The following is a 12177-nucleotide window of genomic DNA, read 5'->3' as shown; positions in this document are numbered from 1 at the left end:
ATTGAACTAAAAAGTTTTTTAAAAATCTGATTCATTTTCACTGATGGGAATATCACCGCCCCCCCCCTAAACTCCCAAGTTAGCCATCTATGGTTCATCCATGATTGATTATAAAACTAAACTGTGTCTTAGCAAAACTTGTTCCTCTGCAACATGCTTGTGGTCCAGTCTCATGAAGGGTGACCACTGAATCTTCCTAGTGCAAAAAAACTCCTGCCTGCCTGCCTCTGATTTGCCAGGGAGCCAACAAACAGCATCAAATCCTCCTCTCCCTTCCAACACTGTATGAGCTGAGGCAGGAAGAGGGATCAGTCTGGAGCCCTTGAGCCCCCCGGGTCTTATGAAAGACCACCCTCCAGTGGCTCAGGCTGCCCACTTATCCAGGGGTGGATAACAGTGGGGCTCTGGGAAGAGAAGGACACCTCTCCGCCCCCACTAATTTCATTCTAAGACCAGAAGTGGTTAGGGTACAGTCTGTTGTAGCTGCTGCTGCTTTTCTATACAGCATTTAAAAACTCAGGGTGATTCCAGAGACAGAAGCACTGCTCCCCTGAACACACCAGGGGCTCACAAACCAGGAAGCTGAATGAGAACAAGGGTGGAAGCAGCAGTTCAGGGATCTGTCCCCCCACCCTCCTACAGGCTAAACCCATGGCAACGAGGCCTCTGGTGGACACAAACATCCCCACACTAGCTGTGTTTCCAGTGCACATGGCAGTGGGTTTAAAGCATGGCCCTGGGGCTAAGGTGCAGCAGTTTCAGTCCCCAGGCTGCAGGGCCACTGGCCTTTGGCGGAGGCAGACCACATGCTGCAGTACAAACTGAGCCTGTGCAATGCCCACACTTCTACCAGCATGTCCTGTGTCTCCCATCTTACCATGTGGCATGTCCTTGCTCCTTAGCTCTGTCCAACCTCAGGGGTGTGCCCCCTGCCCCCCCCCCCCGATCCTCCACTGGCTGGGCACACTGCACTTCCCCCTCCCCTGCTGGCTGGGCATACTCAGTTGTCACACCTTGCTTTTTATGCTTACTGCCAGCCTGAGCTCTGTGGTCAGCTCGCAGCTTCTTTTATCCTTGACTGCTAACATTTTCTCATTCTCCTTTGAGCACTAGAGCCCACAGATTCTGCAAGTGGTCCTGAGTCTATCGCTTGTCACCTATGGTGCCACCACCCCCCTGGGAGGTGCTTGGTCACTGGCTACAGCAGCATGGGGCAGAGTGACTTGTCTGCTTTTTAAACCACCAGTGGCTACCAGACTTTTCCTGGGTTGTGACAGCTTGCCTTCTAAGAAGAGCGACTCCCTGCTAACCATGTCACACAGCTGGAACCTTCTGCAGCTTAGTCCAGAAGATTAAGCCTTTTCTCACCACTGGCACCTGTGCTGCCGACTCTAGAGATGCCACTTAGAGCCTGTCTCCTCATGCTCACTGCCATATTGCCCCTACTCCTAAAGCACATTCTTAGCTCGCAGGGAGGGATATTACATAGAGATATGCACTTAACTCTTCTCCTGGGCACTGATCTCTCCTACACTGCAGTGGCACGGGAGGGCCGCTTCTAACAGGTTCCGGACTGCATGAGACACAGCCTCCAGTTTCCTTGGAGCCCGCTAGCAAGCACAGACACAGCCCGAGTCATTACAGGATGAAGGCCATTCAACACCACCAACACCCCCACTTCTCCCCACACACTAGGCCGCCATGACACTCACCGTTCTACTCCTTGGCCCAGGACTCAGTTGCCCCTCAGAAGCTTTCTTGTGCCCATGGCTATTCCAGGTGACCCACTGACTCCCAGCTCATCTGTCACTGCTCTCTAAAACAGAAGCCTCCACCCAACCACCCACTGATCCTGGAGTCCTTTGAAAAGAGTCAATGCTTAGGTTAGGTACCTTAAAGATGTCTCAGGGTCACAGTCCTCCAACCTTATGTGGAAAAGTCTTAACAGCCTTCTAGAACTCAAGCCACACAGGATACTCAGGCTCTGTTGCTGGGTATGGGAACAGGTTGGAGGAAAGTGCAGAGGGCCGACGTGAAGTCCATGGAGATGGCAGCCTACATATTAGCTTACCTTACCATGCTGCTGCCTCTCCTCCCAAAACCTTCATCACCTGTACAGTCTAAGTTTTCTTTCTAAATGCTTTGTTCTCTGGCAGACCTTGGTGGTGGAGGTGGTAACTCTTGGAAACTGTAACTACCTGTGAGATCTGTCAATCTGCCCACTTCTCCAAGGGCTTGGGTGAGAGAATCCTGGGTCTTAAGCTTTGCTTTGGGCAGAGCTACATGAAAAAGCATGCCATCACTGTCACCCACACTCCAAGTGTCCGGGGGCAGTGGCTGCTCTGCGGCTCTTCCTGTGGGCTGGCTGTCAGTCAGCTATTGCAGTGCTAAGACCCAGGACAGCACTGCCATGGTGACGTGAAGTCTCGCCTTCCTTAGGGATGCTAGGATATTTACTGCCACACTCAAGACTTTCATCCTCAGGCTGGAACCTTTCCTAAGCAGTAAGATTCGTACCATTTTGCTGTTGTTGTTTTTAGCTTTGTTGTAGCCAAACCCTCTTCTTACAGAAGAGAAACAAGCAATCCAAGCTCATGGCTCCTTCCCGAGTCTCTCCTTGCCTGGGCCAGAATATCAGGCAACAACTCTTACACTTTGAGCATTTATTTCAGGAGCATTGGTTGAGTTTGGACTCTGCCACCACTGTGTTCTGACAGTGACCGATGTCACCTCTTGTGAGCATGAGGGCAGGCAGTGGTATAGGCCACCAGCCTTATCAGACTCTGAGTTGCTCTGCTGTTCCTAACAGAAATGTTTGATATGAAGCTCCAGGGAGGGTCTTTCCTGAAGTTGGAGTTGGTGTAAAAGCTGTGAGAACCTAGTACGGTGAGGCGATCCCTCAGCCGAGAGTGATCATCACATAAGCTCCAAGGAGGCCCTGACTTCCTGAGCCTGTCTGCTGCAGCATCACAAGGCAGCTGGACCCAAGGGGACCAAGGGGAGGCAAACAGGCTGAAGGGTGGAACTGTGGCCAGCCAGAGGCACATGTCCACATAAGCACGGGCATCCTAGGTGCCTCTCCTAGTGACCACTCCCCACTGTCTGCAGACTGCAGAACGAACACCTATACACCCACCCACAGGCAGCATGGTGCCAGCATTCAAGCAAATACCAAATAAATAAGAGGTAGTGGGGCAGAGGGGTAAGAGCTTTCCAGAGAGTTAAGGCAGTGTGGCCTCCACAGTGCCAACTGCACTGTCAAAGCAACTGGTATTCTCACAGAACCTTCTAGGACACGTATCAGAGCTGCCAAGAAAAGGCAGAGGTGAGTGAGCCAGTTTCTCTAGATCTGTGGCTTAGATGCTAAACTTCAGAACCAAAAGCAGTGGGAATGCTCCTGTAAAGACAGCTCTGTAGGCTATATCTTCCTGGAAGGGACAAACGGACTTACCTGCAGTGCCACTAGCTGCCTGGACTATCCAAGAGCCACCCAGCTGTCTGAACCTCAGGAAAGCAGAGTGGTATGTTGGACCCAAAGATGAAATTTGGCCTCATATTGCACAGGTTCAAATGACATAACCATTTGGTGGGAGGAGAGAATAAAGCACAGGCCCTCAATTAGTACACACTGCTGGGTAAATAAAAGAGGCTGGGGAAGGTGAAGGGAAGCGTCTCGATGCCAGACCCAAAACCCACCGTCCCACACTCTGCCCTCTGTCAGAAGGACCTCTGTCCCATTCCCACCGCACAAGCAGAGCTGCTCAGACCCTGGAAACAGAGAAGCCTAGACCGTGCATTCACACCTTCTGTTCTGTGCCGACAAAGACGCAAATTAACACTGACAGACCCTCTTCAACTGTGCTCGGGATGAGTCTCATTGTAGTCCATGATGTGGAGCTGTCCCACACTGTCTGAGTTTGGGGAAGATGGGTGTGGGGCGTCTAGACTCAGGGGAGTCTTGTTTTCCGTGCCTGAGTCCTTGCCCGGTTCTGTCTTCAAGGTCTCAGAAAGGCTGCTGCTACTCATGGTCACGTCATCCTCATCACACTGGCTCTCACTCTTATTACGGAACAGCTCCCGGGCCTTCATGCCCAGGAAGCTTTTGGAACTGGGAAGTGAGCCCACAGTGGCGGGGATGCTGCTGGAGGGCTCGCCCGTGGCAGGTTCCCAGCGGCTGCTGAACCTCTGGCTGGGGGGTTTCTCTGGAGTGGAAAGTTCACTGCTGCTGCTGCTGCTGCCTCCAGTGACTCTACCTCCACAGCTGGCCCGGGTGCCACCAGGTCTGGAGGTCCTGGTCTCACCGTTGTGACCAGAGGCCTCTTCATTATGTCCTACCAAGGAATCTGCACATCCATCACTACAACAGTCAAGCCTGTAAGAAACCCAGAGAGAATGCAGCTGATAACCACAGCATTGCAGAGGAAATGCAAAATTACACTTACATCCCAATTCCACGTGCTCCTCTCTAATTAAATATTTTGCGCGTGTATGTGTGTGTATGTGTGTGTGTGTGTGTGTGTGTGTGTGTGTGTGTGTGTGTGTGAGTGTGCCTGATTCCTGAGGAGGCCAGAAGACAGTAACAGATTCCCTAGGTCCAGGAACCAAACCAAGGTCCTCTGCAAGAGCAGTACCCTTATCTACCACGACATCCCTCCAGCCCCGCCCCGCCCCCTCTTTTCTAACAGCAGCCCACTGAAGCCCAGGTGACACCTGGAGTTATGCTGGATGACAATCTGCAATAGTAAGGGCAGATTGAGTACAGCCAACAAACAAGAAGGATGAACAGAGGATGGCAGCCGGGCTGCCGTGCAGAGCCCGAAGTGTTTGTACTTACCTCTCTTCTGCTGCCTCTGCTGCCTCTGCTCTGTCCTCTTCTAGTTTCCGTAGGCGGCCATCTTTTTCCAACCTGCCATACAAGTCTAGGATCTCCAGTTCCAACACCCTGGTGATCTTTCTCTGAGCCTCATACCTGCTCTCTGCAGCCAGCAGCTGTCCACTGAAAAACAGGGCATGGTTCAGAATACGGGAGGGGCCACACCCATACCCACACCCACATCTTTCCAGTGAGTCACCTCGCCTGGCTCTTGACATCCTCAAGATATTTCTTCTGTTCTAGGAGAAGGTGGTCTTTCTTGGACAGAAGAGATTCCAGTTCCAAAACTCGCCTCTGTGAGGCATCCAACCTCTGGTTCTGCTGGAGAAGGTGGCTTCTGTTTTTCTCCAGTTCTTTCCGATACGCAGTTTTCATCATTTCTACTTCCTATAAAAAGGTCTGGAGTCAGTACTTACAGATGCGTGCACAGGGTAACTCTACAGTGTCCTCAGCACTGAGAGGTACTCAGCCCTGACCCAGCTGAGTGAGGAGGACTTCCTGGCAAGTAGGCTGGCTAGGCACTTTTGATGTCTCTTCCTAAGGAAACTGTCTCAAACATCAAAAGACATCACCATAGCATGTTTACAAAAGCAGGCGACCATAACACCCTCAGACATAACGTCAGGACTCTGTGAGAGAAAGCTATATTTACTCTTCTTTATAGGCTGCATACAGTACCATAAAAAAGATGAAAAGTGAACCACAGCCTACAGGATCCTGCCTATCACAATACACTGAATAAGGCCTTACAGTAAACTAAGCCATCTGCACAGCTGCAGCTTCAGATTAATGGCACTGTGGCCATTTGCCTCCTTTCACCCTTTCTCCCTCTCCTACAGCAGCTGAGATGGTGACAAAGTAGACATGTTTGCTCAGGAGAAGCAGCATTTTTAGGCTTGGTACCTGCCAGCCAAGCCACATGGGAAAGCCACAGTAACTGTAAACTGATGTGCCCCCAAAAGGTGGAAAAGAGGCTTTCCTAATAATTGTTACTATGTGTTCGCACCACCCTCCCACCCCACCTCTATCATACAAGGTTTTTAAGAAAAGCCTAAATTGCAAGTTACAAGGAGGTGACCTTCCCAGAAGGCATTAAGCCTCAGTGCTGAGCAGGAAATCAGATTTTTCCAGAGTGTAGAAGGCAGACATGGCCGAAAGCATTGCCTTCCCAGCTGTGCTGAACAGTTCCAGGTAAGACGCCAGCTGAGCTCTGTTACAAGGCAGCACAGGCACACTCCACAGCTATAGACCCCAGAAGTTATAAATGCAGCACGTTCACCGCATGCACCAAGCGTGCCGTGCTCTTGTCATGCTTCTTCTTCAGTAACACAGCTCAGCAGCTGCTTATATAGTGTTTATGTTAGGCTAGGCATTTACGTGTGACCTACAGATGGGTACAGTACATGGGAGGATGCGCAAGGGTTTTGGGCCAACATCAAAACATCATCATAAGAGGAACTGGAAACTTGCAGGGCTCTAGACCCAACCCTGCACAGCAATAGTGATGCCTGTACTTATTTACAGATATTCACCCAAGGAATTAAATCAATAAACCCTGGATAGTCATCTCAGTTACCCGCACAGCCCGTGAGCTGCCTGCCCCTCCTCCATGGGTCTGAAGAACAACCACCCGGCACCCCATCCAGAGGCAGATCTTGGTCTACTCAAGGCCCGCCCAGGCTAGTAACAAGCACCATTCAAACCTAACTAAAAGGAAAGTAGTATAGGAAGCATCCAGAAAGGTTTTGAAAAAGGGTTTTCCCGATGACAGACACCTACCCATGGGAGGGGAATACCGTGGGGTTGGCCTATGTGGGGCACTTGGTATATCAGTGTGGCTAGCTGGAAAAAAAGGCTAACACAGGGTAAGATGGCAGGAGGAAGGGTTCAAAGTGCCTGGCTTCCTCATGTGACCCCAAACTGCCATCTTGATTAACTTGGAATTCACCTGGCTTAGGACTTACTGTCCAATAAAGCAATAAAACTCTGTATGATTAAACAAATGTTTTTGTCTTGTTTTGTGATGTTTAACAGAAGGCATCCCAGCAAGTCAGGCGTGGTGGCACACACCTTTAGAGGCAGGCGGATTTCTGAGTTCAAGGCCAGCCTGGTCTACAAAGTGAGTTCCAGGACAGCCAGGGCTACACAGAGAAACCCTGTCTCGAACCCCCCCACCCCCCCAAAAAAGAAAAAAGCAAGAAGGCATCCCAGCTAACATGAGTGTTATATGCTCATGTTTCTGTATGCTTCCTATCCTATCCTATCCATGAGTTTACAACTCATTAACTGTGAAACAGCTCCCAAGAGGGAACGTGACTGCTGCCAGTCTCAGGGTTCCAAATAACAGAAGCCAGGCCAGCTATGCGTCATCTCTCTGGAGGCATCAAAAAGTAGTTTCAATAGCAGTCAGACATGGTGGCATCACCTTTAATCCCGGTACATGGGAAGCAGAGACAAGTGCGTCTCTGTGAGTTCAAGGGTAGCCTGGTCTGACAGTCAGGACAGCCAACACTACACAGGGATACCCTGTCTTGAAAACCATGGCTCAGCAAGCTCTTTAGGGGTGAGTCCTTGGTTCTGTTACCCACATGCTCTCAAAACTATTCTGCCTCCAGGGCAATTAATAGTTGGATTCTAGGTAATTCTACTTTTGACATCCTCCAGAGTCTGAACTGGAGGCTGAGAATTAAGAAGCAATTCTCATGAATTTGTCTCCTTAGTTCTGAGACAACACTCCACTTGGAGACCACAGATGACCTTTGATAGACCAGAGGGTGCTAAAGGCATTTGATGGAAGAGCAGTGTCAGAACACCAGAGTATACTCTACCGAAATCCCAATCAAGTTCCTTTCTAACTGCCCGAGGCTGACTGTGCAGTGATGTGTCTGTCTCAGCACACTGACAAACACTAACTGGTCTCCATGCTGACACCAGGACCAAATGAACATCGGCATGAGCAGAGTCTCAGGAGAAGGAAGCAAAGCAGCGTGGATGTTGAGGCAGAGCACCCTGTACACACCGTGGACCCCGAAGGGATAGCAGACAGACTGACTGCCCCATCTTTCCCCCCACTCCTGCTTGGCAGTGCTTACATCTCATGCTTTCTCTGTGTGATGGTCAATCTTACCAACTTATGGGTACAGAATCACTATGGAAACAAAGCTCTGGACCTGTCTGTAAGAGATTATCTAGACTAGGAAACTGAAGTGGTGGGAACAATCTTAAATAGGGGCAGCCCATCTAATAGGCTGGGGTCCCAGAATGAATGTAAAGGAGAAAGTGAGCTGCATATGAGTCTCTCCCTGCTTCCTGACTGTGACAGTGTGTGAGCCCTGTTCACACTCCTCCACCATGTCCACTCCTGACTGTGACAGTGTGAGCCCTGTTCACACTCCTCCACCATGTCCACTCCTGACTGTGACAGTATGAGCCCTGTTCACACTCCTCCACCATGTCCCCTCCTGACTGTGACAGTGTGAGCCCTATTCACACTCCTCCACCATGTCCCCTCCTGACTGTGAACCAATCAACTTTTCCTTGTTTCAGTTACTTTTGTCAGTTTGTCCCAGGTAGGAGAACAGTAACTGACATTCATGTAGCCTGGACCTCTGCAAAGTAGCCCATCAGGGCACATACCTGCTACATGTCTTCCTGTGCCTGGATACTGCAGTGTGGTTGGGCCTGGCTGCTCTGCGGAACACGGGGCTGGGCAGTGCAGTTTTGTGTCTTAGTGCCCCGGCCACTTACCTTGGTGGTGTCAGGATGCTTGCTCTGCAGCTGCTCCAGGTACAGCTCATTGACCTCCCCGAGCACCAGGAGCTGCCTATTCAAGAACTCCATCTGCTGCTGCACTGACTCACTGTTGGAGAGCTGCCAGATGGAAGTGAGAGAGTGCGAGTTCAGCATGGCAAAACTAGGCAACAGACAGCTACAGTAACTATTGGGGAGCACAGTGCAAGGCAGGGCAGAATAAATCATTCCCACTGAGTCCATGGATAATGGAGAAGAAGGCGCCCAAGGGCAGCAGAAACACACTGGGGTTGTTCTCTGCACAGAAGCAACACGAATGCACTTCAATGCAGCTAGCCCAAGAACACTGGAGCAGAGGCAGCTATGTAAAGCCCCAGTGAACTAACCTCTTTCTGAATACATGACACAGATCTCACTGAATACCTATGGAAAGCCACAGCTCAAAAGCCTTAACAGACTTCATAAGCAAGGTACTGAAAAGAGTTCCATGGGATGTGCCTGGCCTCAGCTCGTCGGGTACTTTTGTTGTGAGGACCATCTGCATTGGAGGGTGTACTGCACTTGGGGGGTCAATACCCATGGGCCCTCCCCACTCGAATCAACGTCTCCAGATGTTGCCAAATGTTTTTGGGTAGAATCGCTCACTGCTGGATCACCAATACAGACATACAAGTAATATACCTGTCTGGTTTGATGCAAGAGTCAGCAGGTGAGGGTCTAATCTTACCTTCTGAGAGACCTGGCTGAGCAGCAGCTCAGTATGGCACACCTTGTTGTTAGCCTTCTTCAGCTCCACCCGAAGCTCCGCAATCATGTTTCTGCAGTCCTCCAGCTTTGTCTACCAAAGACAGTTGGCAGTGAGGTTACAAGAGCACCAACTGGCACAGCCACAGGCAGAGGCAGAGCTGGGGATGCTCTGCTCCTCAACTGCTCTCTTGTCTATCTATCAGACTTTACAGTTTAAAAGGAGAGATTCTGAGTCTCTTCCTACTTAAAATAAGGGAGGGAGGCCTTCCCAAAGATCTGATCCCTACAAGTCCAAAACTGCATGTCCAGACCATGCAACTACACAGAAATTGGCCCAGACTTTTCAGTCTTTTGAGGGGACGACAGCGACATCTGTGGGACCTTGTGGGAACTACCGATCAATTGATAGAAATTAACTATCCTAGGCATGTGAGGATAATGCCACATCCTGGCAACACTGGGCTTTTAATGATTTATGTGCTAAAAAAGCAATATGAGAAAACAGAGTGGAGGAGGAAATGAAGTGTCACTGTCTACTGATTCCAAAGCCAAAGCACTGTGTGATGACAACAGAGTCACTTGACTTAGCAATCATAGCTATTTAAAAGTCTAAAATATTTTAAATGTAGGCGTGTTGTTTCTGAGTCACTATGCCAAGAGGAATCAACCCCACAGAGCATTCAGATCCCTTAGAGCAGCAGCTCCCAATGTGTGGGTCCCGACCTATTTCCTATGGTCCTAGGAACCCAGACATAAATTTATTTTCATTGTTATTTCACAAGAGTAATTTTGCTACTGAGTGGTATGTCAGTTCCTAAGATCATAAGAAATATGTGCTCCTCCTACAGTCGTGACCCACATGGCGAGAACTGCTGACTTAGTTGTTTCTTTTGGCTTCAGGGTGTTGGGAACACTAGGGAAACACTGAACGGAGAAAGCTGGGGACTTCTGTTCTCGGATCCATTCCATATGCAATACACTTGTCACTTGAGAGAGAAGCGTTCATTTCAGGCAAGCTGAGTGAGGTGAGAGGGCACAGCTGACACCATGCCTTCTATCACCCGCCTGGTACCTGTAACTCCTGACTCTGGTTGTAGAATTCTTCTCGGTCATGCTGTAGCTGTCTGATCTGGCTATGCAGTTGGGTCACCGTGGTGTCACGTTGTTCTTGAAGCTGACTGTATCGGGCTTGTTCTTTCTGCAGACTCACCTTCCACATCTGGATGTCCTTCTCTTGTAACTTCAACTGATCTTTCTAGCAAAGGCAGAGACACTATCATTTTAGCTGTCACACAACATGGGCAGTGACACTCAAGGTTAACACATGTCACCAACATTGACAGTTAACACGCTGCTCTGGAATTCTAATCACACACTTATGGGTCTGGGGCCTCTCTACTGTCAAAAGTTTTCCAAACTGCACATTACCACATGAAACTTTCCTCAAGGAACTTCTCATGTTTACTACAGTCTTAGCTGCCTTCTGAGGAGGGCCTTGAATACACAGTGTTGTAGTCCTCTAAAGTACTGGGCCCTGACTGAGCACTCCGTGTGCCAGGCAGAGCAAATGTTTGTTGGCACGAGTTAACACACAGGCTACCACACAGACTGCCACCATGACTTATCTACAGAAAAGGTAAAGAGAAGGCATCAGAAGCAGAGGTAGGCAGGTCTATGTGAGCTTCAGGCCAGTCTGGTCTACATAGTGAGTTCCTATTCAAGGGCTATATGGAGAGACTCTGTCTCAAACAACCAACCCCCCAACAAAAACCTCAAAGGCTTAAGGTAAAACCCGACACTTAAAGTCCATATCTGGTTGGCTTTATACACCATGGCATCAAACACCTTCAGTTCAGTGCCATGAAACAAACGGCTTACCAGCAGGAAAAATAAACTCCTTTCGCAATGCCAAGCAGTCACAAAGGCACTTGTTCTTGTGGTTCTTGAGTGTGGGAGAAGTTATGAGATTTAGCCATGCACACCTGTTCCTCACAGGCTAAGTGGCCTGCCCTTGGCCACTCAGGGCAGAGCTGGGACCTCCATTGGGCAGCTGCTCTCTACACAGCAGTGCATGGATGGATACACCCTGACTGCTCACCATTGCTGCATTATGTTCCTCCAGAGCTGCCGCTCGGATCACCTTGCGCAGGAGCCTTCTGTTCCTGAGTGCATGCTGCTGCCGCTTGAAGCGCTCATACAGCAGCTGATTGTGCAGTAAAAGCAACTGGTCTCGGAGGGTCCGGATCTCATCTGAGGGAGGAGAGCCTGATTTTAAAGCAGAGGGAAGGTGGCAGAAAGGCCATTTGCACATAGTTCCATCAAGGCCCCCCCATGTGCCTCACTTAAGAAATAATTCTTGGGGTCTTGGAAGCCAGCTCCAACCATGAAGTGCTGTGTAAGCATGGGGGCCTGGTTTATATCCAAACCCATATAAAAAGAGGCAGCACCCTTGGGGCTTGCTAGCCATCCAGCCTCACTACATTAGCCAGCTCCAAGCCAGTGAGAGACCAGGTCAGTGAAGAGACTCTGTCTCCACACACGGGTACACACACTTCCAACACTCCCCAATCAGTCTGATAGCTCCTAGTACCACCATTCTTGAGAGATCGGAGAATGTTCTACCTTCCTTCCCTTTAAAGCATCAAAAGTGGCACCAGAAGAGGCCTTCTGAGGCAGGGCCTGGTCTCTCCGCTGCTGTCCCTCCCTGCTGTGCTTCCCCAGGAGACTTCCCAGCATGTTCCCACACGGAGTCCATCTTCTCTAAGCCAATGTGGCGCTCACTTTCTCACCAAAGGCCCAAGCTCACT

At 49.9% G+C, this 12177-nt stretch overlaps 1 protein-coding gene across 4 annotated transcripts in view; it reads right to left on the bottom strand.

The window, feature by feature from the left end:
* Nucleotides 1-981: 981 nt before the first annotated feature.
* The window catches only part of Tsc1 (TSC complex subunit 1), a 50288-nt gene continuing 39092 nt past the window's right edge, over nucleotides 982-12177 (bottom strand). For 3 of the 4 annotated variants that reach the window (XM_029536216.1, XM_029536217.1, XM_029536218.1), the window contains exons 17-23: nucleotides 11469-11635; nucleotides 10443-10625; nucleotides 9351-9461; nucleotides 8621-8743; nucleotides 5073-5260; nucleotides 4835-4996; nucleotides 982-4372 (exon numbers count right to left, since the gene is read on the bottom strand). In XM_029536216.1, coding sequence (XP_029392076.1) covers nucleotides 3853-4372; nucleotides 4835-4996; nucleotides 5073-5260; nucleotides 8621-8743; nucleotides 9351-9461; nucleotides 10443-10625; nucleotides 11469-11635 — 1454 coding nt within the window. In that variant the 3' untranslated portion in view covers nucleotides 982-3852. The remainder of the gene's footprint in view (nucleotides 4373-4834; nucleotides 4997-5072; nucleotides 5261-8620; nucleotides 8744-9350; nucleotides 9462-10442; nucleotides 10626-11468; nucleotides 11636-12177) is intronic. The other variant, XM_021193823.2, reaches the window with a different exon arrangement.

The sequence above is a fragment of the Mus pahari genome, chromosome 3 (genome assembly GCF_900095145.1).
Source record: "Mus pahari chromosome 3, PAHARI_EIJ_v1.1, whole genome shotgun sequence".
Lineage (NCBI taxonomy): Eukaryota > Metazoa > Chordata > Mammalia > Rodentia > Muridae > Mus > Mus pahari.
This window is presented reverse-complemented; position numbering and strand designations above follow the sequence as displayed.